The sequence below is a fragment of the Apaloderma vittatum genome, unplaced genomic scaffold (assembly GCF_000703405.1).
Source record: "Apaloderma vittatum isolate BGI_N311 unplaced genomic scaffold, ASM70340v1 scaffold27437, whole genome shotgun sequence".
NCBI lineage: Eukaryota > Metazoa > Chordata > Aves > Trogoniformes > Trogonidae > Apaloderma > Apaloderma vittatum.
This window is the reverse complement of record NW_009727174.1, coordinates 4,002-31,311: the sequence shown is the minus strand read 5'-3', so window position 1 is coordinate 31,311 and position 27,310 is coordinate 4,002. Positions and strand designations below refer to the sequence as shown.

The following is a 27,310-nucleotide window of genomic DNA, read 5'->3' as shown; positions in this document are numbered from 1 at the left end:
CCAACAGTAATTAAAAATTAAGTGATGGAAGACTTTTAAGGCATGACAATTTCTATGCAAAATATTCTTTACACTGAGTAACAATTGTAACTGGAATTATAGTGTCAGCTTAGACAGAACAATGCCCTGATCTAGCATAGGTAATTCTTATGTCCCTAAAGGAGCAAGAAAAGACATGCCCATAAATACACAGATATAGCCAGAAACTAAAGAGAGTTTTCTCGAGAATGAATACTCTTATAGAATGTGAAATGCATTAGATGTCTCATCTTACTCTGTGGTAACAGAAAAACTGGTTTCTATGCTATTCAGACCCTTAAGTATCAATCAGGCAGGCTAAGTAGTCCAGTTAAGGTGAGATCATCTTCGTATTATGTAACAATTTTCTATAACATACATTAACATCACAACAAAATAAAGATTTCAAAACTGTTTTTACTTACCTTCTTTTTCAGCAAATGATTGACTATCTGCAATGACTTTTGGTATTTCTGGATTGTAACGAGTCCCCTCTGGGAAAATCACTAAATACATCTGTGGGATGAAAAAGAAACAAAATATACAAGCTCTTACAATGAATGTAAACTGATTGCTTTTACAGAAATTATTATCACTTGATAGGTCCATACTGTATTTACTCCACACCATCGATTACTCTAAGAATCCAAAGTAAATCATCACTTGAGCTAAAATTTCTCAGCTCTACAAAACTTACTGTTCAAAGTTCAAAATAATTTTCTTTGAATGTACACCACAGAAAGTTGCCCAGGTGATTTAGGAAAGGAGACAACATGTATCCATGAAAGTGAGCAAGTCAGGAGCAGCTGATGTCAGCAAGAGTATCTGTTTTGTTTAGTGGGTAGGAGGAGATTTTGAAAAGAGTCAAATATGTCACAGATGACCTAAATTATATTTTTTTCCTTTAACACTGATCTTGGATCTAGTCTTTCTTTATACTGAAATATACATTTAATTCCATCCACAATCAGAAACACTAATAACTCAAATTATGACAGATCAGCTACATGTACCTTTATGAATCTCACTGTATTAGATATTAAATGTATTATGAACTTAGTTAAGCATAATTTGAACTTTAAAGTCACATTCCTTCAAGCATGCACTTTGCAAAGTTAGATTTCCCAAGAAAATTAACTTGCTTGCCTATCCAGCAGCAACTGATTTCTCAAATCATTATACAGGTAAAGGTTGCCTAAGTACATGCATATCTGAGTGTAAAATTATGTACCCAAATATCAGCAGTCAATTTTGATGAATTTTCTATTTGCTTGTGAAACTGAACAGAGGTTTCCACCTCTCTTTTTTTTAGTGTGTCTTGCACAATCTCCTATGTACAAAGTCAATGCAAAACATCAATTAAGCAGTGAAAATTCCATATTGGGGGCCCTTCTGCAGAACAAAAGGCTACAGTCACAAATAGTAACTAGAATGGAGTCAAACGTAACACACTGACAGTAAAATCATGCCTACTGTGCCTAGGCTAACTACTTAGTTCGTTATCTTTGCAGAAATGAGTCTCAAGAAACATCTGAAAGAAAAAGAGATAGAGGGTTTACAAAACAGTCCAAGAAGGATTACCTCTGAGTAGAGGAAGACGCTGACAAGCGAGAATGCACATCGTGAAAAGATATAAAGTTAAATAAAAACTCAGAAAAAGACACACAGGAATATAACTTTGTGCTTCTGGCCCACAAAACATCAGATCGTGCTGGTATTGGACCTAATGATTGCAGAACAGCTTCGGAGAAGGCTGAAAGTAGAAGGGTAAGGCCCAGCAAGTGACCTCTCCAAAATCACCCCACAGTGAGGAAGGCTGAAAGATGTGCTGAGATGCAGAGGGAAGATATCAAGGACTGTGGGTGCCAACCAGTGAAGCCAGCATAAGACTGAGAAAGAGAAGAACTGAGCACATAGTCTAGAATCCGACAGGAGAAAAAGAAGATTAAAAAAGGTAAACCCACTGGCAGTGAAGTAAAGAGAGCTAGAGGAAAGGCTGTACTTGTCACGGCATGTTTGAGGAGCAGGAGAACTGGCAGATTGCAGAGGCAGGTAAAGTCCTAGAATGCTCAAGGACCGGCAGAAACCCAAGATGTATAGAGATTTGGTGGGGAAAGAGGGAAAAAAAAAAGGGTTTAAGAGGGAAGGTGCTTACTTTTTTGTAACATGACAGTAGCTGAAGCACAGGGACAAGTACAGGAATCCTTAGACCCAGCTGCAGTCCACACTTCCCCCAGCCATGCAAACATCTATGAGATATTTAAGCAAGTAAGTAAAACTTTCCAGAGTTAGCTGGAAAGGGCATAAGATTCAAATCTAGATGCATTTTTTTTTTGCTTTTCATAAACATGCTTATATTCAAATCACATAATTTGGATTCTTAAAATGGTACTTCAAGACGAGGTTACTCTCCTCTACTCTGAATAAAATGTTCAGCTCCAAAAGGAAATACAGAGGCTGTAATAGGTAATAGTTGACAAAGTAAAGAAAGTGAAGTACATGGCATCGGAATATCCCTCTTTGTGCAGCGGTCAGTACTGAAAAGCATGTAACAACATTTCAGGTCTTCAAAGTAGATAAGCACCCACCAAAAGCTGATTACACAGCAGAGGATAGCATCAACTTGCTCCAATCCTATGTGTGTAATACAAAGCAGGAGTTAAAATGATATTTTAATTATTCTCGTCAACCTCTAAAACACACAAAAAGAGATTTCTTGACCAGAATCTGAATATCTCTGAATTGAAAGCATAGCAATAAGACAAAGAAATGGCCTTTGCTTTAAATTCAGCATATATAAGCCTAGTATGTAGCTCACTAGGATTACTTTCCATGAGTAAAATTCATGAATGTAAACAGATATCCTAGTTATACTCGTGTACAGTCCCACACGAGACAAAGCTATTCTGACCATGCAATTCAGTCTACCAAATCTGCTCCTATGACTGCCTTTTCTTCCACTACAGGCTAAAGCTAAATCCTTAAGCGCCATTTCCAAAGACTGTTAAGAACCACAAATCTCTAAGATTTTAATAACTAAATAAGCTCCCCTGAACATGGATTAAGAACTGTTGAGATGTAGAAGGATTTTAATTGCCTAGAAACATTAGCTGCAGCTAAGGCAAATTTTAATACAGATTTTTCATCTAGGGCATTTAGCCACATAGAAGTTACGCACTTTATTACAGTGGTTGCAAGACACAGTCCTCGTGTGCAAAATGACATAGAAAATTTTAATTTTGCATTACCACAGTCCTCAATTCACTGATATACCAACATCAACCCAAGCAGAGTAGGTCCCTATGCTCAGTTACATGGTACTTTCATGCCCGTTCCTGTGTAACAGGTGGGTCTTAATACACTCACTATCTCTCGTCAATTTGAAAACTTCAAGGAATGGATCAAGATTCATTTAGCAGAAGCCTGCTGATTCTTGCTGGAGCCAGAAAACCAGAAAAGAGGCAGCGGTTACCCAGAAAGTAACCCTAGCATACTGTCAGTGTACTTGCCATAATCCACAAATGATGGTAAACCACAAAACAGATGATGGTAACTGCCTTCACCCCAATAGCAGCTCTGTTGTCAAGGTCTTCCAGGCAAAAAGAAACAGCAATGGCACCAAGAGGGGCTGTGCTTCCAGAGCAGGGGAGCAGGGCAGCCATGGAAGTCCCTGAGATAGATCAAGAGTGCCACAAAGGGAGCTGGTATGGGTGGAGCAGGGGAAGGGGGCACAAAGCAGCATGAGTCCCAGGAGTATGGAAAAAAGCCCAGATATCATAAACATACAGCGAGAAGAGGTGATAAAGAGAAAACCTGGTCAAGGACATGGCTTTGGAGGGTGTCCTGTGGAGTGCAGCTGCCACTCTGTAGAAGAATACAGGGTGCCAAGAAGTGGTGACTACTGACTAAAAGTATCTTGTGTTTACTGTGCTGTTCTCAGGTGGGTAACAAGAAGAAAACAAATATTTTTATTTATAAAGTTCAAAATTACATTAAAGAATGCATTTGCTTAGATTTAATATTATTACCGTTGCATCCTGACAACTAGACAGATTCAAATCTGAATGCACTTAGACCACTATCTAAAAGATATGCCTTTGATGAATTGGATGAAAAACATTAACACTGAACAAGATAACTGAGAAAGCATATCTGCTATAATTGGAATGAAATACAAAAAGTGATGTGAGGAAAGCAGGCAAGGACATCCAGGATTTAAAAAGAAGTTGTAGTTGCTAATTTGCAAATTGCTAACATGACAAAATAATTACATTAAGTCTTACAGCAGTGGCATTAACGTACATCTCCTCCAGGTTTTTATTGTTTGATTGGCACTGCTTCATATGACAAAGATTTATTCTGTGACTCAATGAACGACAAAAACAACTGGGTTAAATCCCACATTTCAGAATGCAGATTTCGTACTCTTGATGCATGATAAAAATAAATGTTACATTTTCAATTATGGAATTGAATAGCTTGTTGTTCAGAAGAGTTAACTGTATTAATAAAACAAGCAGATTGAGTACATCAAGTGTCAGACCAATATATTGTTACATTGAGAAGTACATTTATCTTGTTATGTGTTCCATTAAAACAACATTAGCACAAGTGCCCTTCAAACCATGTGACAATCTCTGCTCTCACAAGACCTAAAACTGCAATTCGTTAACAGTCAGATTTTATGGAGTTTTAAACAAAATCACATTGTTTCAAGTCAGTTTTGCCAACAAAAGGACGAATAACAAACCATTTGAGTGTATACTTCAGTGAGAGCCAGAGAAGCAAAGTACTCCCCAGAAATACATAACATTTATTGGTTCAAGATCCCCACTAAGAATACACAGGCTCAACTGCATTTCAGCCCAGCAGCAGAGATTTGTCCGTGTCTGATCGAGCTGTGCTGCATCTGAGAGGAAGAACAGACCAGGTGGGAGCAGCAGAGTAGGAAAAGGGGCTGTTTGAGGTGGGCAGAAGCCGTAAGATAAAGCGAGCAAGGAGCATCATGCAGCCCACTGTCCCTATACAAAACAAGGCACATCAGATCCAGTTCTACTTAAGAGGCCGCCTTATTTTTCCTGTTTGCATTCCATCTCCAATTTACATTTCATAAGATGGGAGGGGAAAAAATAAAAGGCACAGTATGACAGTAAAGGAGTTGCTACACTAACAAGAACAGAAGACTGGTTCTGCCTTCCTACACGTCTTCAGTTTGTTAATGGGAACAGGGACGGCTCCAGCCAGACTGAACATACATCATCTGGATTCTTTTGTTTTAACTGTATGCGAAGAGAAATTGTAAATAACAAAGTGACCCTTAACACATATTCCCGTCCGTCTCCTCTCTATTGGCATACAATTCTCTCCTTAGCAGCTGAAAGGCAAGCTTTGCTCTAGCACCACATTAAAGCAAGAACTCCACTACGTACTTGCAAAATGACTAAGCACCACCAGCTGCTCACTAAACTGAGGAAAAGCCTACTCTGAGCTTGTAGCATCCAGTGCATAAATTCTAATAAAAATTCCAGAGTAGTAAACTAATTATTTTTGCATGAATCTGAGTTCAAGGCATACTTGGTTTACTGATTAAAATGTCTTCATTTTAAAAGCAATATGGTTGCTTGCGAATGTCACACTAAGTTTCAGAATTGTGAAGTTTCTTCATGAATAATGCAGTAAGGACACAGGTTATCACATTCTTCTCCCAGCAGTAATTGTAGGTTACATTTAAATTCTCAGATAAAGTGGATTATACAAAATTTAGTCTTCCCTCAAACGACAACTCAATGGTCTGTGTCTTTTACCCCAGCAGATGCAAACATTTGTCTCAGTAAGTAGGTTTTTGACAGCCTTGGTTTGTAAAACGTAAGCGTCACTCCCTATGTAGTTTGACAGAAAGAAATTTAAACCAGAATACATTTCTGCAACAGTTAAATTTATTTCTTTTCTATACTGCTAACCCAGATAATAAGAGGAAAATGTCAACAACTGCCTGGTAACCATGTCTGTGCCCATTTCCAACACTACCAAACTCCTGGATAGCCAAATTACATCAAAATAGAAATGTACCCCAGCGGTACTAAGTTCATTTGGCATTTTCTTAAATAAATTTGCTATAGGCTTTTAATCCACGTACAGCTGAGGAGGGAGAAGAAAGATGATTTCAGGAAAAAAAAAAAAGGCCTTCTGGAATTATTTCATTTATTAATCACATGTAGATATCCACTATGGAATGCACAACCCACAGTAGATGTAGCATTAAAGAAAAACTTTGTTTAAACCTCCCCTTAGATTCCAGTAGGACTAAAATCACACACTAGCTTGTCCAGTCAATTTATAGCACTGCAGCCACACTGAACATCATCTGCAGGTTTCCAAAGACATGCAGAATTAGATGAGTTTCTAGGCACATATTCGAAGATTGTACAAAAAAAATAAATAAATCCATGTTTCTATAAAGGAGACTAATTTAATGCAGTTCAAATCCAGACTGTTAACTCCATCAAAACCTTATTATTACACAAACTCCAGCATTTTAGGGGGAGCCAGAAAGCCAGACTCAACCAGAAGCTGCCTCTTTGGCTCACATGAAATCTATGCGCCTCAGCATGAAAACACCCTGCGAGGATATTTCATCCAGGCTAACTTAAACGAATTTAATCAGCACTCTGCAGGGGGAGCAATTGCTTAGGGGGATGACTACAAATACATTTCATACATTCTGCAATTAGTCTTCGCTTGTTCCATTACAACGCAAGTTTTAGAGAAAGTAGAATCTTTACCACTGACATACAGAAAATAACTCGACGTGATGCAACCTTGTCACATCCCAAGACCCTCCCTGGTAAGGCGGGCACAAGTTACCACTACTGAATAGAAGCATTTTCTCCATGTGGACATCATTAGATTAGACACTGGACAGCCTAAGTCTAGTTGTAATGTTTCTAGTCTTTGTCATTTATATGCTAAAAACCGGAAACAGATCAGCTTTCTTATTTAAAACAACCCGCTCCTGCCCTGTTCATGCCAAATCTTAGTTCAAGGCAAAAGCAGTTTGAAACTTAAACAGGGACACTTTACTTAAGCCTCCCAGTAAGCATAAAACCAATTTACTTTTTCACCACAGACACATGCACAAACATAAACACCCTATCTCCAAAGGAAAAAAAAAAGACAACTATTATGGAGGTCAGAACAATCAGTGCACTCCTTTTACCCAAGCACAGAAAGTAATGGAAGCAAAGTACGGTGATTCTAACTACCGAGCCACAAGCCATACAGGGAAGTCATGAGAAAAGTCATTTGGCACTAACAATCATTCTTCAAATAGAAAATTATCAAGAGCTCTTCTCTTTGTTTGTTTATTTGTTTGTTTTTTCTCCTCCAGGAATAGCAAAGTTACTCAGTTCTAAGATGTCACTGCCATTAATAATGACTGATCATTGGGATCACAGAATCACAGAATGTTAGGGGTTGGAAGGGAGCCCTAGAGATCAGGTAGTCCAAATCCCCTGTCAGAGCAGGATCACCTACAGTAGGTCACACAGGAACGCATCCAGGTGGGTTTTGAATGTCTCCAGAGAAGAAGACACCACGACTTCTCTAGGCAGTCTGTCCCAGTGCTCTGTCACCCTCACAGGGAAAAAGTTTTTCCTAATGTTGTTGTGGAACCTCCTATGTTCCAGCTTGTGCCCACTGCCCCTTGTCTTGTCATTGGACATCGCTGAAAAGAGGCTGGCTCTGTCCTTCTGACACTCCCCTTTACATATTTATAAACATTAATGAGGTCACCCCTCAGCCTCCTCTTCTCCAAGCTAAAGAGACCCAGCCCCTTCAGCCTCTCCTCATAAGGGAGATGTTCCACTCCCTTCATCATCTTTGTGGCTCTGCGCTGGACTCTCTCAAGCAGTTCCCTGTCTCTCTTGAGCTGAGGGGCCCAGAACTGGACACAATATTCCAGATGTGGCCTCGCCAGGGCAGAGCAGAGGGGCAGGACTAACTGAGATCTGTTAAAAATGGTGTTTGACTTTCAGAAGTCAGGAATATCAGTCTCTGACAAGCATATAGTAGTCAAAACGTTGTCTTTTGAAATACAGGGAACACTAAACAGCAGTTTCTCAAGGAAAGTGCTACATCTCATATTCTAAGATTTAGTTTAAATCGCCCCCCACTCTCTATGTACAAAATCACAAAGTTAATATAATTCATAAAGGACTAGTCAAATTTTCCTAAGTTTAATTAGAGGTATCAATCTAATCACAGAAAGTAACTCAGAAAGTAACTGTAAAAATACAGAAAGTAAACAAATCCATGATTATCATCTTCTAGTTTATAGCTATCAGACATGGCTCAATTCTTCAACAAGCCTTTGCCATTAAAAAAAAATAAAAATCAAAGAAATGAGAAAGGAAAGTATAATCTTACCGGAGTCTCAGCTTTTATCTGGGCCCGCAACTTCTCTCTCATTTCTCTTTCGTTGAATTTGGCACTTCTTTTTACATAGACTCCTCCGTGCTAGCAGAGAAAAAAAGAAAAAAGAAGAAAAACTATTAAATATTTAAGCAACGTAGAATAGTTGACAGAGGAACAAACGAGAGAGCAATGACAAGTCACCTTTATGACTCATGCTGCAAATTGCCCACAAGACATTTTATTCTAGGATGAAAGCACTGAAAGTAGTTTTACATTTGCACATATTTAAGTACACAAAATCTGTTTAAACAAAGATCAGATCTAAAAGAAAAAAAAGCATAAGACACTTGAAATGTTTTGCGTAAAGATATTAAATAATTGACGATGGCATTAGAACCGACCCCAAGGATCTATCTATTCCTGACAACATCAACAAGCAGCTTCACTTGTGTCTCAAGGGAAAAAAATCATACAACTGAAGTTACAAGTACTTATAGGTCAATGTTTTCAGTTTTATGTGTCCACTTTTAAATAGTGATTACTCCAAATACTAGAATTACAAACATCATACCTAAACTTACAAAATTTATGAACAGCACAAAACTAACTAGCATAGGTCTTGAAAACTTCCATGCACCTTATTACAGAATCAAATTTTTAATAGTATACCAAGATACTGAATAAGTAACACAAAATCTTTAGAAAGGAAAGGATTTTATAAAAGTAGTTTTACTGAAAAACATTATTTCCCTGGAAAAGAATCATTTTATAACTTCTTCAAAACAATTTATCAGAAAAAAATCAGTAAAAGGACTATGGCAAGGTACACACAAAGAATCATAGAATCATAGAATGGCATAGGCTGGAAGGGACCTTGGAGATCATCTAGTCCAACCTCCCTGTTTGGGGCAGGGACGCCACCTCTCGACTAGACCTGGCAACACAATTTCCCTCATCATTTGCCTGTTCCATAGTTTTATCTACAGTGTAGCTACAAAAGGATGTAAACATACATGCTCCAAAATGAATCATAGAATCATAGAATGGTCTAGGTTGGAAGGGACCTTAGAAATCATTTAATCCAACCTCCCTGTCATGGGCAGGGACGAATTCTGAAAAAAGTAAAAAATTATATAGCTTCCAAATGAACAGAATTTAGTTTTTCAGGTACATTGTTTTCCTAACTGATTCCCTAACTTGGTAATACACTTTCCTGCCCACCTTGGCTACTGACATTCAGATTTGTCGGATAAGTTTCTGTGCATTCATGGTTTCACACACTCTTAACAGAAAGGTGACAGTACAACTGAATCTACTATGAACCGACCCTCATTCAAATGTCATATTTCAGGGGAAGATACAGCACACTGCAAAAACAGGTGTGGTGGTGTGTGTGAGCCATTATGTGTGTGGCATGGACAGGAATAAAATCTGAGAGGTTAGCAGGGAGCAGGCAGAAGATGCCTTTATGCGAAGTGCTCTCGGTCTTTGTTTTTCAAGGCATGGAGAGATGGCCATGCAGCTGCTTAGCTAGTAGGATTTTACATGGCTTTTAATTTTTTCTCCAAAAGCTGCAGTGGAAAGGAAGATAAAGCCCATTGTACGTTAATCCTATGTTTAATATCCTGTCTTGCTGTGTTACCGTGGCTGGCAGGTGACTAAACCCAAAAACTGAATCCCCCAGTCAATCGTGCTCCAGCATCACCTCACAAGCAGGTCATCAGTCCCGGACAGATAACAGCACGAGCAGAAAAATGTTCCATCAGCTGTGCAGCCAACAGAGAGCCACGTGTTATGTACGTACTCCACATGTAAGATTGTTTTTAAGATCTGGTGCCATTAAAGGGAAGCAGAAGTCTTATTCTGCATGGTGACACTCTCCATAACAACTGCTTTCAGGACAGGCAAACTTAGTTTGGTATACAAAATAATGCACCTCCTATACAAGACTTCCCTATAATCAGTACATCAGTGTTCTATGTGAGCTCAGCTAGATCAAGTTTTGATAAATGAGGGAAGGCTAGAATCAAAGTCTTGCCTTATTTATCAAAGTACTATCCAGTTACAGTAAACTGGGAAAATACCGAACTGCCTTATCCTTGTTTAATTTGGAGAAATCGAGTAACTACTGTATTGTTTGCAAATGGACACTGAAACACCAAAGATAGCTCTGGTGTCTCCACCTCAGACTTTTTAATGCTCAGAAATAGATTTGGACTTCTCAAGTAAATATGAGAACACGATTACATATTGCAAGGTCACCATTCGCTGTACACTATCCAACCACATAAAAATATCAGCTCCCCTATAGCACAGGGTTACAAAGCTGAAGAAAGGCAAGATGCCACTGACTATTTGGCTAAAATGGAGTAAAACCCAAAAGGGTGCACAACTGATGCCAAATAACAGAAAAGACAAAGACATACTTCCCATATGAAAAGGTTGTGCAAACTTTGGCATGTCAAAAATATTTACCAAAATTACATCCCAGCCTCACCAGGTGGTATAAGATGAACAGAAGCTAGTTGCATTTGGGTGGAGAAAGACAGGGCAAAAAAAATGTCAGATCCACCCAAAAATAGTAAAGCCAGTTTTATGAAAAGAAATAGCTCTACCTAATAAATCAAACCTGGAACATAACAGGTTAATTTAAGTGGTTCTTTTATTTTCTTGCTATTAAGACAGCTGCCTCCAAAGAAGAATGCTAGTTATGCAATTGTATATAATTCAAATTCCCCAATTTGTATTGCATTTCCTTTTCAGTAAGAGATCAAATATATGAATGCTTTGCGAAACAGATTTCTGGAAGTACTGTTTTTAAGGTTATAATTTTTTTCCGCTGTACTTTAAAAGCCCCTCTCTCAGTCAACAATGGATACTGTTTACAAATATACTTCCTTTGTGCCTGAATTTCGCTCTCCTGGACATCCAGACCACGTTTACTTCCAAACAGGATGTTTACCTGAGGTAGGGAATATGAATTCCGTGAGCATGGCGTAACTACGTGGCTCTGGAAACTTTTAGTGGAGTGTAAGTGACATCATTGACAGAACATCAACAGGAAGGGCAGGAAGTGTTTTATGTTTTTGCACTGTTTGGTGTGATAAAAACAATAAAAATACCTATTAGCTTGCACTGCAGTCCTGCTGCATCCCGTCTCATTCATTTAAAAACACACGCATCATCACCGTTAGTAAGCTGCCTTTCATTTGCATCACTAAATTAAATATACATATAACAAAAAACATATAATCATCACCCATTAAAACTTGTACAAGTTTTATGTTCTGAGGAATCCAAAATGGAACAGATTTTATTTAATATATATGTTTTGATTAAAAATGTAGGCTACATTCAGATTAATTTCCACAGGAACCTGCTTTTGACAGTCAATACAGCAGTCAGGAAACTGAGGACCGGATATTCCAGATAGCAATTGTAATTTTCCAAAATCTTGAAAAAAATCATTTCTGGACACCCAGTGACAGCGGATGGAATACATATCCTGTCTGTATTTTAATTAAAGCAGACTTAAATCACCATCAGTGTAATGACTACGGGCAAAGACAAAGGGCAAAATATTTCCCATGAAGCAGACTGGTCACTTTATTAGAAGAAAAAAGTAGAGAACCAGCATCACTAATGGAGATAAGCATTAGACAACAGAGCAGTCCATTTTCTCCCAACAGATATCCTCAGAAATATATGACAGGGTGTGACAGCCCATACTTATTTAGGGGATTGGGACAGCAAACCCAACAATAAAAAGACATTGTGAACAGTTTTCTTATTTTCTTTGCAGCATATACTTTTTCAAACACCGCGATTTCGTAAGAAAAGATGGCCATTATCCAGGCTCCAGCCTAGATTTACGGCCCACTTGCTGTCTAAAGCACTCATCCAGAAGACAGCAAATATTTTCAACCATCAAGCTGAAAACATCAAACCTGGATCTCCCAGTATCTCAGGGGACACACTAAGCTCTTACACACTGAACAGACGGTAGGAACCTCATCACTGCCTGTGCTCTACGATAAAATGGTGAGACAGTCCACACGCTAGTGACAGGCATCTTATGTGACGTGATCCAAAACACTGGACCTCTGTCCAAATTAGGTACCTACACTCAAGCTAGAAGGCAATGACCGTTTGCTGGGAAAGGTCACTGGTTAAGGCACTTCCTATTTTTCAGTGTATTAATTAGGCAGTTCATGGGTCTGTACATCCCCTTACCCAATGCTCTTCTAAACCCACTCCAACTTGCATGAGCCTCTTAAAGGCAAAGTTTCAGTGTCAACAGCCACACAAGGGCTATCCTACCTCTTCCCCTCTTCCAACCTGTGGCTGTATACTCACAACTTTCTCCCTTTCACCGCTTCTAGCAATCAACTGACCTGACTTGACTTAAGGATGCAAGAGTGCAAGTAGTGAGAGAAGAATGTGGAACCAAGAATGTGGGAGAGAGTGAAGCCTCCTATCCAAATGTACGTCTGTAGTTGCCTGCTCTTCATATATTCCTTTGCAAACTAATACGTAGTTCATATCACACCCAGTGAGTATTTCTCTCAATATCCCCCATCCTCTTGCGACAGGCCTGACTGTCGATTCAACCAAACTGTCTAATTGTATTAGAACTACTTTTCCAAGAGTTATTTGCTTTTTTTTGTGTGTGTGTCTAGGCATCAGCGAGTGTGTGGGATGCAGAAAGTAGATTAATTTGGGGGATTGGACTAGATGTGGGGGGTTGGACTAGATGATCTTTCGAGGTCCCTTCCAATCCCTAACATTCTGTGATTCTGTGATGTTCAGGGAACAGGTAAAGATCAAAGACAGAAGCAAAAGGAAAACAGTCTTAGCGAACAGGCACTTTGGAACAGTTACCGAAAACTTAAATAATTTCTACTGCAGCAACTAAGCACCCATCTGTTGATGAACAGCTCATATAACATACCAGTACTTCCAAAAACATTCCCCTCTACATTTATTTCATTTGTATATAGAAGTAGTATTGCTTTCAGAAAAAGTAAAAAATAGACATGGGAAATTCAAAGAGGGTTTTAGGGAGGTAAAGCCATCTACACTGTTCTCCACCGTTTTAGATTAAAGTGGACCATAGTCCATTGCTTCTTCTGTAACTGTGCAATGTTGAGTCACATCAGGTTGAGCTTTCAAACTAAAAGAAACCGGATGAGCATTATGGAGGAAGAGGAGAAAGCAAAAGGTAGTAACAGGAATATTGTTAGACTCAGCTTTTTGCCTAACTGAGGTTGAAAGCAAAATCATCACCACTTTCACAGATGCTGGGATCTGCTTTCCCTCCATAATATACTAAGGTCCAATTTTCATCTTTTATATTGTGCTAAAATCAAACAACTGAAAAATAAATAAGTACACCATAGCAACGCAAATTTACTCCTAATTTGTTATACAATAGAAAAAATCCCATACATTTAAAAAACAAGTCTGCTGAGCCAGCAGTGTGCCCAGGTGGCCAAGAAGGCCAACGGCATCCTGGCCTGTGTCAGGAATGGTGTTGTCAGCAGGAGCAGGGACGTGATCATGCCCCTGTGCTCGGCTTTGGCGAGGCCTCATCTCAAGTACTGTGTCCAGTTTTGGGCCTCTCACTACAAGAGGGACATTGAGGTGCTGGAGAGGGTACAGAGATGGGCTGCCAAGCTGGTAAAGGGCTTAGAACATAAGTCTTACGAGGAAAGGCTGAGGAATCAGAAGCTGTTTAGCCTGGAGGAGACTGAGGGGAGACCTTATCACTCTCTACAGCTACCTGAAGGGAGGTTGTAGCGGGGCAGAGGTTGGTCTGTTCTCCCTAGTGGTGAGTGATAGAACAAGATGAAACAGCCTGAAGTTGCACCAGGGGATGTTCAGGTTGGGTATTAGGAAGAATTTCTTTACTGAGAGGGTTGTCAGCCATTGGAACAGGCTGCCCAAGGAGGTGCTTGAGTCGCCATCCCTGGAGGTGTTTAAGAGATGTGTGGATGTTGTGCTGAGGGACATGGTTTAGTGGTGTTGATAGGGCTAGGACAAAGGTTGGACTCAATGTTCTTGAAGGTCTCTTCCAGCTGAAGCAGTTCGATAATTCTATGATTATACCTACTGCTAAGTGGGGATTTGGACTGTAAAAAGAGCAAAGTTCTAGAATATTCTGAAACGCTTCTAACAGATTCTAGAGTTTTAATTCTACTAATAAACAGCACCCATAAGAAGTATTCACTTAGAAAAGTACACTGACTCTTCAATAACTCCCTCTCAACTAAGTTACGCATCTAACTACACTGAGTGAAACCAGCTATTTTCACATTCAAAGACACAAACGTCAGCTCGGAATTACATCTTCCCAGCACCTACGATAAACGAAAGGAGAGTACATCTTACGTATTTGACCCACAAAGAGCAAGAAACAAGTGAATGAGCTTACCTGTGAAAAATACCACCCATAGAGTGGAAGCCATTTTAATCCATCTTTCAAGACATACCGGACATGCCCGAGAGCGTTCTGCCTAATTGCCAGCATGTCCGCAATAATCCAATCAACTGCCAAGACAAAAGCCCAAAATGTTCAGTTAAATTAGTTTTTAATTGCCACTGAAGAAACAAAAAGCACATCTTGTACACATAAATATCATTAAAGGTTTCTGAACTACAAGTTTTTGCTCGTTAGGACAAGGCTGGAAAGAGACACAGTAAGCAGACAAGCAGATTGTTTTTTTTTAAAATCTAAGACAAAAGGAAATACAAACCTGTACACTGATGATTTGATAAATATATTACATTTTCTTTATTTTTTGGCAAATCCCCGTAGATTATTACCTAAAAAAAGCAAAAAAAAAGGTAGTGTTACTTTATTATTTTCATCGCCTTAGGCAGTGATGAGATCCAATGCAGTAATTAGCTATTTACTAGGAAAACTGCCAGCAAGTTAGCACCATTAACAGAAAAACACCCATCACTGCATCAGTACCCATCACACATACACCTGATTTATCAACAAAGCAGTGAGTATTATCTAATGAAGACTTAAGAAAGCTATGCTGTTCTTGTGCCTCAGCCCTAGAACTCCATCCCCGGTAGCTGACTTACATTCACAAGATCCATACATTAATATATTTACATCATAGACACACACAAACCCACCATTTAACTTCACATATCTAGTGAATAAGACATGCTTCAGCAAGACACTCATTAACATTCAATCTAAAATGGTAAATTTTCCTGGATTAGATCAAGAAGAAAATCCCAATCTGCCATGATTTTAACCATCAAGAACAAACAAAAACCCAGGAGGTTGACAGGTGTCTTTAAACCGGTCTTCAGCTTCCAGTCAGCAGGTTTTGCTATGTATTTGAGGGGTTTTTTATTAAAGACACTCTTTAACCTTGCAATTTCCTGTCCATGAAAGGCAATTGCCTACTAGTGAAATAACCTTTTGAGAGTATGACTACAACACAAGACGCTGAAGCAGTAATCAAAGCCCATTTTAAAATGAAATAACTCAACTAGTTCTATTTCAAATATAAAATGAGAAATTAATTAAACCATTTCAACTCCGAACTGAAGAACCCATATAGTTGTTTAATTATCCTTAATAAGTATTTTCATTATTTAATGAAGCTTAGTTTTTCCAAGCAGTACGTTTCAGGCAGCACCAATAACTACTCCCTGTTTCTAGAAGTTAAACACGCTCTTCTTTGAAGAGGCTCCATCCACCAAAAAGCAAAGCACTATTTGGAATTTACCCACTTATGATCACCTCCCTAGTTTGGACCATCTGAGAGTTTTAACAGGAAGATCTAACTAATACTCAGATCTTGATTCACATCATTTAGTATGCTGAATTTTTTATCAATCCTTAGAGAACATCTTTGTGAGCACCTCTGGAGAACTTGCCCACCTCTCAGTTCACCTGTGATACTGGATGGGTAATGCCTTGAATTGGAACACCAGCCAAGGAACATCAGCCAAAAACCCCACATAAAACTGCATGAATGTTCCTTCTGTTAAAATGCAACTGCACTGTTGATCAAATTTCCTTTTCAAGGCAAGAAGTATTGGCAAACTTAGATATTCAGTAAATATGTGAACAAGGGATCATCCAGCATACAGTAAAAAGAATATTACTTATTTGATCTAATTAAAAAAAAAGGCCACGCACAATAAATTTTAACTGAACGTTGTTTGTAACAAGTCATTTGAAAAGTATATTCTGGGTAGTATCCAAGAAATTCAAACAAAATTTTGCTGTAGGAGTAATTTTCTCCTTGAAGTTCCAGGAGGATTTATAACCCTGACACTCTTGGAACCACACACTACTCAGTGCAAGGTAGGAGTCAGAGGGACTGATCTCACAGTCCAGGTGCAAAAATTCCAATGAAATAAAAAAATAATCTTCCTACTCTCACTTATGGAGTTAAAGCTTCATTTTTTCAAGTGCACACTTTCCCAGCAGTGTTGCGCACTAGGTCCATAAATACTGTTTTCTTTAATTTCAAGTGAAGGCTCCACGATGCATATTCTGGCTAACCCTGTTTTAGAGGAAGGGAAAAGGCCCAATAAAACAAAACATCAAACCAAAAGGCCCTTAACGTTCTCTGCGCTTTTTTTTAAATGTAAGAAAATAAGAACAAGAGGAAAACAAAATCTGCCCTTGACAAGAAACAGGGTTTGAAATATAAAATTTATAGCAACTTTTAGAAATTTCCACTTCAGTGTACAGTCAAAATCTCAGTGTAATCAGACCCACAATTCAAAGCATTCACTTGTGACCATTGCATAAGTAAAAACAAATATAAAGGATCATTCCCTTAAAAAACCATGTATGATTGCGTCTGCCAAATGTAACAGTTAATCTGTATTATTTTTTATTTCACTACGATTGGATCTAGTTCACTTTTTAATCCCAGAGGAACACTTGCTCATTGTTACTGTAAGCAATTTCTGTGTACAACTTTTTGTTTTACTGTAAGAATTATGTGTTTACATGGAACAGATCAAAATTTTTTTACTCAAGCATATAGTCATACTATTGTAAAAAATTATAAAAAAGAAAAAAATAAATCTTCTATTTATAATTCATCCAACATTAATCACAAAAAAATAGATATTTTATTTCGAAGCAAAGCAAGGAGTGAGAAAATCTGAAAACTGTTTTGTTTGCTCAGATGGCTCAGCCTAAGAGGATTCAGCAGCTTTAACTGCATCATCATTTACTTCAGCACTGCCCATTTCAGTAATCTCAAGAAAAGGCTTATACAGTTCATGAAAGGCCAGCAAACAGCTATTCACATATTAGACATTCAGAGCTATGAACTGAGAGCTACAAACTTACAACTACTATTACAACCAGGTAAGAAAGGCAACTTTCAGCCTGCATTCTCTAGAGGCTTCTTCAGATCTCACAGGAGACACTACTCTGTGGGCAGCCACACAGCCCTCCTTCTGAGAACGAAGCATTTTTGCTTTATTACTGTGTTTCGGGAAAGTTTCAGAGACCTTACATAACAGAGGGCTAACAGAGCTTTGAATCCTGCAGAAACATTGCCCTTTTCCCTTTGAGATGATGTATGAAGAATTCACCTGCTTCTGGATACGAAGAAGAATCCCCTCGTGGCAAGCCTTCAGTTTCTAGCAGCCTGATGCTTTTAGGTGAACCAGAACACCCAAAGTGTATTATAGCTGCAGAAAGAAATGACACAGTACTCCTCTTCATGTGTTGCCAGGTCTAGTCGAGAGGTGGTGTCTCTGGCCAAAACAGGGAGGTTGGACTAGATGATCTCTAAGGTCCCTTGCAGCCTAGGCCATTCTATGATTCTATTCTATGATTCATGGTCTCCAGAAAACCTCCAACTCCTTCCCAGTATTTGTAGATAACTTTGCAGAATTCCCTGCTGCAGAGACTGTGCAGTCCCTGGCTGCTTCTCAGACTGCTGGTGCGGAAGAGATCTGAGGACGGAGGGTGAAGGCAAGCACTTGAGTGAGTTACCAGGGACAGTAATGCAGAAACAAGATTGTGCGTGTGTCCCTTGTGCGCCTTTTGGAGCAATGAAGAGAAGAGAGTGGCCTATGAGACTCCTAGTCTTCTTGAGAAGGACGGTGCTGTCCCTGGGGTGTGCACAGCACCAGGGAGGGTGGCGTTCCCCACGGCAGGGCACTCACTAGCCAGCACCAGGGAAGCGGGCCAGGATGTGCTTGGGTGGCAATTTTCAGCTTCAGAAGCTGACGTACCTAACATTAAAGATATTTTACTCACAGATCTCCAAATGCCACAGTATACATATGTTCTACCTATGTATCAGCTTGAAAGACCTATCCTGTCTGCCACAACAAAGCAAGCGAGGAACCTATTCATTTGAAGAGCTGCTGCTTTTTAAAAAGAAAAAAACCCACAACAATAAAAAGTTAAAAGAGCAACACAACAAGCCAAAACATTTAAAATGCAGATTTATCAGCATTGCAAACATCACTTGGGCATAGAATATTAAAATGTGTGATTTTAGCCATGTTTTGCTTGCTTCACAGCCCAGTTCACAATAAAAAGTTCCTCTTAATAGAAGTCTTTCACACAGCAGTGCTCTCAAACTCAATTCAGTGAGGTCTCAAATAAAGGAAACGGGATGCTGTTAAGACTCCTTTTTGTGGGAAGGCTGGTAACCCAGTTCCCTCCCTGCCATGCACCAAGCTGTTCACACGCTCAGCAGGCACAACACACATCCCAGAGCGTCATGGCCAGAGGAAGCTCCGATTTACTGGCAGCAGGTTACAGGTTCTCCTGAGAGGTGAATTTTCTAATTCAGCAACAGGCCAATCTAGGCAAGCAAATGCCAGCTCACAGATTATCTGTGGGACCAGTGTCAGCTTTCCTAGCAGCCTCTGTCTCTTCCAGTGCAACACACTCTACTACAGATGTGCTAGCATGGTAGGTCACGCAGCAAAACAGTCCTGCATGGCAGCCACACCTGAGTAACTCAAAATGTGCATAGGTTTTCACCGCAAGAAGGTGGACACTCCTCATTTAGGTTTTTATTTCTTGCTTATGACATCTGTACTATACCAAAGAAAAAGTAAATAGATATTATTTAATCACATCTTAGCTGCATCAGCAGAGTAAATAGGGCCATAGCAAAAATAACTCGAGGTAAAAGCAAACACGCCATCAGAAGACCCGCTTGCAGGTCAGCTGGTAACAACATCAAACTCCTAGCAAAGAGATTTCCTTAATATGATAATTGGCTGTAGCTGATAATGGGAGCAGCTGAGGAGCCAACTCGCGAGCAGATCTGGCACTTCTGCTTCAGTGGCAGTAAGGCAACACAGCTGGTTATTGGTGGTATGAACTCAAGTATTCTCATCTGATTTCCTATCCCAAGTCTGCCAGCACACTCTTGGCTCCTCAGACTTCTCAACCCCCCTCCCTTCTCTGTTCAAAGAGACGAGGTGTGATTTGCAGAGTGATGCTCCCTTCCTTGCTGTTACTTCAACAACGCTGATGTGCACTGGGGCACTTTGTGGAGAAGGTGGAGTATTCAGGTCTGGAAAAGCATCAGCTTCAAGCACAGGCAATAGCAACTGGAAAGAAGGATAAAAACGGTAGAATAGCGGAGAACATTCCTTCCCTCTCCTGGAGGAAGAGAGGAGAAAGAAAACATTCAAGACATGAACACTTCACTTAAGAACACATAAACTTCATATACTCAGCTGTGCTACCCTCACAACATGTACTTCTATCTCCATTTTGCTATTTCTTTCTGACTACTTTTATAGCGAGCACTGCATGCTCTGTGGGACAAGAGCGTCTTTGTTAGCTGGGTACTACTAGAGCACTTATTAGAATAAATAGTACCCTAGGATGTATTTCTCATCTGTTTGTTTAAAAAGTCAGGATATAATTTTGTGGTGAAAGTGTGGAGCTTGCATCACCGAATGTCCAGAAGCAGCTACCAGACACAGCTTCTGACGTCAAGGCGTAACCCTGTGCAAGCTGACTCCTGCAGCATTGCTGTAGGCATCTTATGGGAAGTTGTTTAAACTCTTCCTCAATCTAAAAATCTGCCTGATGGCACTACCAGTCCTTTGAGCTTCTACAGATAGTACCTCAGATCACAGAGCCTATTTACCCTGTTTTGCAAGAAGCAGGGTCAAGACAGGATACAAACAAGGAACTCGCACTAGGTGATGACAACTTTCTCAGATTTTTCAGATATCCTGCCATAAGAATTTCAAGTATTTATTTTTCTTCACAGAAGATAAACCTTTTTATTCACATTTAACGGATCAGGATTTCACTCGCCTACAGCATATGGAATATGAATAGGACAGAAAGTAAAATACTTCAGTTGCTTTTGGTCTAGATCTATTAAAAAAAAAAAAAAAGAGTTTTACCTTTAGGTACTATGTTTTAAAAAATATCTTTAGGTCACATACAGTTTTTAGGTAATGATCATATTATTGCTACAGCTCATAAGCTCTTTGGTTAGACTATCTACTCAATACATAATTGCACAAGTCTGAAGTCTGCTGTTCGAGCTCAGCATCAAACCATAAAATCACAATGCAATCCATTTTATTGAAGCAGAGAGCTCACTTGGATATTCTGCAGCTATCTATTTTACTGGGGTTCAGTGAAGAAAACCATTGCCAAGAGACTGAGCTCTGGAGAATATTGAGAATATGTAATACAATTTTATTTTTTTCTACAAACCATTCCACTGAATCAAAACAGAGAACTTAAAAAAAAAATACATTTACTGACATATTATTTCCTTTTTGTAAAGACTGTATTAGCAACCCATGCGGATTATGCAGGAGCAAATCATACCATTTTAAGTGAATTGTGAAGTTTCTGCTTTCATGCTAGCTTTTAGCCTTATGGCCTAGATTGATGAACTGTTATGAACACGAGTGGTTATAGCTCATTCAGTGGCACTAGCTACATGTATAAAAGTCTAGTTCTGATGCTGACTGCAAAGGCTCTATGTCTTTAAATCAGCTGAGAAGCTAACTGACTCCTGAATTAAGAGAAAGCTTTCTCTGGAAGAATCAGAATCAACAAAAACTTACAAGGAAATATAGTTACCTTGTGAGCTAATAATATCTATGTCAGTAGAAATACAGCTGTAGAGTCTTTCATTCTGTGCATACTTGACTATTTTTTGTATTTGAGCATAAAAAAAACCCTTGGAAATATTTAGGCTGTAAGAAATTAGTTGCCTAATTTTCCAGAGTTTTATAATGAATTAAATAACTTTCACTGCAGGCAGGCCATCTGAAGAAAAATCTTGATAGTTCCACTGCCGTAAACAGCAGTAATCACCACACTTATTTTACAGCAAAAGCTAGAAACCTTTCATACGGAGAAAAAGTTAATGAAATGTTCTGAGCATATACTTTCTCGGTAAACCAGCAGCCCAAATGATGGCAACATTCCCTGTTATTCTGAATAACTCTTAACAATGTTATTGCAATTATAAAAAAAACAAAACAAAACAACCCCCAACAAACCAAAACCCCCCAAAATACAAAAGCCTCACAATCCTTTAAAGAAAATGAGACACTTGTCAGCACATGAGCAGTATCACATGTTTAACCAGACTAGTTCTGTTTTCAGTGTCCACCTGCCTGCAACTTCCATAGATGCTGCAGAGAGGACTAAGATGGGAAGGATTTAATCCTACAGCGGCATTATGCGCTTTTGCTTACAGTCACAGAATCACTGAATGTCAGGGTTTGGAAGGGACCTCGAAACATCATCTAGTCCAATCTCCCTGCCAGAGCAGGATCACCTAGTACAGGCCACACAGGAGCACATCCAGACGAGTTTTCAATGTCTCCAGAGAAGGAGACTCCATAACCTCTTTGGGCAGCCTGTGCCAGTGCTCTGTCACCCTCACAGTCTTCCTCAGAGTCTCAGATGGCAATTTCACAGAACAGCAGGGCTTGGAAAGAGATCTCTGGAGATCATCTAGACCAACTGCCCTGCCAGGGCAGGTTCACCTAGAGCAGGTTGCACAAGTGGCGCCCAGGTGGGTTTTGAACGTCTCCAGAGACAGAGCAGAACATTGCAAACCACTTTGTGCACACCAGTCTAACATTACCCAGAGGGTGATGTGTATAGTTTCGCAACTTCTCATTCAGAGGGTGATTCAGGTGGTGATTATTGTTTAGAGAAGGGGCATGATGTACAGCAAAGTTCTGCGAAATATCCATAATACCTGGAATGTCCAATCTGAGCAAAAGCTTGATTTCAGTGAAAATAAGGTTCCACAATACCAAATACGCAGGGGCAATTTGAGTTCACTTACGCTTATTTAAACAACAGTCCCAGACTAGATTCAACAAAAGCACATCGATCAGAAGCAGGAGCTCTTGGCTTTCAGAGGAGCTTGGTGCTGCAGAAGGGTGTTCACAGAAACCCACGAGCCTGCCAGCTTTGAATTGCCAGAATGTAGCCCACTGAAAGTAGATGCATACCTTAAATCCCATCCTGCCGTACAACAGTACTCACTCCTGTTGAAGGTGTGTCTATGGCGATTCTCTCTGCTGAAAACAAACTGCTAAATCATATTTTTAAGAGATGCTATCTGAGGAGCACTAAAAAAAAAGAAAAAGGCATCTGTATAACTTAACTGTTTCAGTCTTCATGACAAATAAAAGTGGGACTTATCGTGAACATGATTTTCAGATTTTGGCACCTAGTTCTGAATAAATCTTACTTTCAGTGCCTAGATAATTCACTGGATCTTTCTGCAATTGACTTGCTTTTGATTACACTGCAGTTCGATGGCATGGAAGAGGTCACAATTATAACCACCGATGACTTCAGAAAGCCACAGTATCTAAATAACTTTTATCATAAAACACCAGTAGTTAACATTTTTAAAAAAACCCAAAACTGCATGTATTTCAAACATAGAGAGAGAGCATGTGAAAGGAGATTATTTATAAGCTGAGATTTGAACTGAGGACTTTTTCTGAACATCTGGCATCTTGGTGTTATGCAAAATCTGAGCACGCCTTCCAGCACAAGAGTGAAAGAAGTATTCTACCTGTTTGATTAGGAGAGAGTCTCCCTTAGAAGCCTTTGGCACCTCTGAAGATTTTTTCCCTGCAGATTTTTATAATTTCCTTAAAAGGAAAAAGTAACACACATTTAATGTAGCTATTGCTTACTTTATCACTCTTCTGTAGTGGAAAATACATAATGACCACATTCCATCCCTCCCATCCTCCCTCAAATAGCAGCTATGGTGCCTTGGTACATATTAAGCACATTCTGGAAATGTCATCCTCTGTGCACCACATACCAGCCAGAACCAGGCAACCTCATGGCATTTTGTAGTGCTCCTCTAGCTAAAGCTCTTTTAATAGGAACTTTGCTTCTAAATGCCAAAGACTCCAATAAGGAGTTGATTGTATCTTTTATTTTGTATCGCACGTACGAGTGTTTGTATCAAGTATGGATAAAATCAGTGTTGTGAGCTGACACGCATGGGAAAGGGGATGATTAAGAAACCTCTATATGCCATGCCCTGTGATTGTGCAACAACTTTTGAAAGCTCCTCCATATGTTGTTTTCAGTAAGTATTTAGAATTTTAGCACAACAGACTTTGGAGGTGAGGCAAAGGAACCATTACCTTCTTACACTGCACAAGAGAACATGCATCTCAACTAGCCGCAGCTAATCTGGCTCCAGACCTGAACACAGTAAACTTGCATCAGTCTCAAAAAACAGCCACTGTTAACGATCACTCTAATGTCTGCACACCACCACCAGGTGTGAATGAATCCGTTTACCTGCAGCTCGCTCAGGATTATGCACTATGTTTACTTAAACAAAAAGAATCACAGAACGCTAGGGGCTGGAAGGGATCTCTGAAGATTATCTAGTCAAACCTCCCTGCCAGAGCAGGATCACCTAGAGTAGATCACACAAGAACACGTCCAGGCAGGTTTAGAAAGTCTCCAGAGATGAAGACTCTACAACCTCTCCGGGCAGCGTGTTCCAGCGCTCCGACACCCTCAGAATAAAGAAGTATTTCCTTATGTTTTGGTTAAACAACTGTTTTCCAGTTTGTGACCACTGTCCCTTACCCATTCTCTGGACATCACTGAGGAGAGTCTGGCCCCAGCTTCCTGATACCCATCCTTTAGATATTTATAAGTATTCATGAGATCCATCCTCACGCGTGCCCTCAGATTCCCAAGTAGCGTTACGAAACGGGATGGGATCACTCTTCATGACAATCCACAAGTTTCAGAAGTAAAATCATCACAACCACAAGACAGTTCAAAGTCATCCAAAATAGTTGTCTTTGCATCTAGTTATGTACACAAATACAGATTCAACCAAATCACTGGTAGCTTATTTTATATTTAAAAATCAAACTAGCATAAACTCTATGATTTCCTAGTCCTACATTGAAGAACTCATTGTAATAGGGAAGATGACAACTAGTATGTGGCAGAAATGAAATGAACAGAAGAACAAAATAATTTCCCTGTTTTATCCCAAATCTCTTCATAGCATAAATTCAGACTGACAGAACAAAGATTAAAGAGTATTTTTCCCCTGAGAAGACAGGCTTCCTCATAATTGTAATGTCAAAATCCCTGACATTTGAGCCTACTTTATCTAACACAACTAAAACTGAGAAAAAAGGATATGCTGTAAGCCTGAGGTAAATAGTTTGAAATAATTAGAGTCAAATGTTTAGCTATGAATAGAATCTCTTCTTAGCAAGAACAGTCTGATGGTAGAGTACCAGGAGAAAAAACTTCTCAATTAACAATCACCCTTACATAAAGTATCTGGACATATTATGTAAGCAGAAGGAAAGGGCATGGAAGAGTACTGTAAAACTCCATGGCCCAATACCTACCAAAACCCAAACATAAGAAGAGGAAAGTGTATAAAACTCACACAGGTTTAAAGAAATGTAAAAAACATGTAAAAAAAAAAAAGATAAATACCACTTGCATTTTCAAATGTAACAAATAATATAAGTTGTCCTGATTTTTTGTCAAGAACTAAATACACTAAAAATCTTAAGATATTCAAATTAAAACATATTTAAGCAGAAAAATTTAAAATCAGATCATGAGAATGTACAATTTACAGGTCAAATACTTGGAATCAAAATTTATAGGTGCATTCAAATCTGCCCTTTGATGCCTTAGCTTTTCCTACCTATTTGACTTTTTAGGATTTTGGTCAATATATGTATCTCACTTTAAAATGCAAACACACATATTAGCTTTAAATTGCAGACTGAGTTAGCTAAGGTTGATATAAAATTCAGATTTGGTTGTGACTTGGCAATTACTATACATATGCAAGGCAAATGTCTACACAGAGCTTCTAATTTATGAACCCAAATAGCAGTTTGGGTTCTGGTAGTTGATAACTGATTTCTAAAAATGGTAACAGACCTCAGGTTTAATTTATTTATTTTATTTTTCATAGATTGGGCAAGAGATGGGGGACGATCAGGATCAGCACTGAACGTGCAATCTCCCCATACTAAATTCCTTCCAGATTGCCCCAGAGTCAAATTTGCAGCACACCAGAACTCCAGCAGTTACCCCAACAAACCAGAGTCATGAAGGACTTCATTTTCACCTTCAGAATGATGGCCAAACACAGACAGTCCAAAAATTAAGACACATGCAAATGTATCTTTTGCAATATCTAAAAATGAAAGAGCACAAAGCCTACATACCTAATGTATCTATTTTTACTGCCTCACACCACAGTTGAACGTAAGAGTCTAAAATTAGGCATCTGTCTCAATTCGAAAGCTGCATCCCTCAGGCTTAGCAGGTATCACTTAATTTCTGCTATAATAATGCAGAGGACTTTGCTGTACAGTATAAAAGACATATATGGCTGGAGATAGCTGAGCATTGAAATTTCTCATGAGGTGAGCCATGGTAAATCGTGTCCACGTGCGCCGTGTCACAGCAGACAAATTGCACTGGGTTTCTTTCAAAAGTTTATCACACCAAAGTGATTCACTTCACTATGTTCTGCAGTGGTGAATCAATCTTTGCACTGCACCAATATCTACCATTCCCCCGAGACCTTTATTTCATATAAATGACAAGTTACTAACATCTTAACTTCTCGACACACCTCACAACAACTTACTTTCGCAAAGCGGTGACATGAGTGGGCGCTAACAGGAGTCGTTGCCACAAGCTACGTGGAATGAAGTAGGAACACATAAGCCCTCGGAGGCTGCTCAGGGGCCACCTGAGCTTGGAGGTTTGCCTTGCCGGCAGCCTCTGTGCCTTCCCGCCCAGCTCCCATACCGTACCAGTACTCTCCCAGTCCTGAGCTGCCAGACTGAGAGGAGAGCTTGGGGAACTCAAGTGCAGGTTCATAAAATCAGGCTTGTACCAAAACACTATTGCCAGCTCATTCTTTCTAAACACAACTGGAGAAGGGTGAAAAGCGATGTCTCCTTTTGACCTTCCAGTTGCCCAGGGAAACGGGTCCTCATCTTGAGGGAAGTCAGACTCTGTTGCACACATCTACCAAGAGCTACAAGACAAACCTTCACCCTGCCTTGATGAAGCCTGGTTATGATGTCTCTTGCTATGGAGAGAGAACCAGATTCCCAAGAGACGAGTTGTCTCACCTCACCAACTACCTCCCAGACGTGAGTAGGCTGCGACATCAGCCTTATGCTCCCCACCTCTGCCTTGGGCCCTCCTGAATTACCTGCTGGATGGCTGAACAGCTTCAAAAGGGGAAGCAGGGAGTAAGTAAGGATAACCTTGTCTGGGAAAGCTGCTGTCCTGGGAACAGAGACAGGCTCAGACCTTGTAATCCTCACTTCCAAAGCAAACTGGCCAGCAGCTAGAAGA

The 27,310-nt window shown here is 39.5% G+C and overlaps 1 protein-coding gene across 1 annotated transcript; it reads right to left on the bottom strand.

The window, feature by feature from the left end:
• Positions 1-443: 443 nt before the first annotated feature.
• Positions 444-26,974, bottom strand: LOC104277063 (the record flags this gene model as incomplete). The annotated part of the gene is made up of 6 exons (XM_009873594.1): positions 26,589-26,974; positions 19,918-20,062; positions 15,186-15,255; positions 14,864-14,979; positions 8,443-8,532; positions 444-534 (listed from the first exon to the last, which is right to left on the bottom strand). Coding segments are annotated over exons 1-6 (898 nt in total), but the record flags the coding sequence as incomplete, so codon positions are not given.
• Positions 26,975-27,310: the final 336 nt, after the last annotated feature.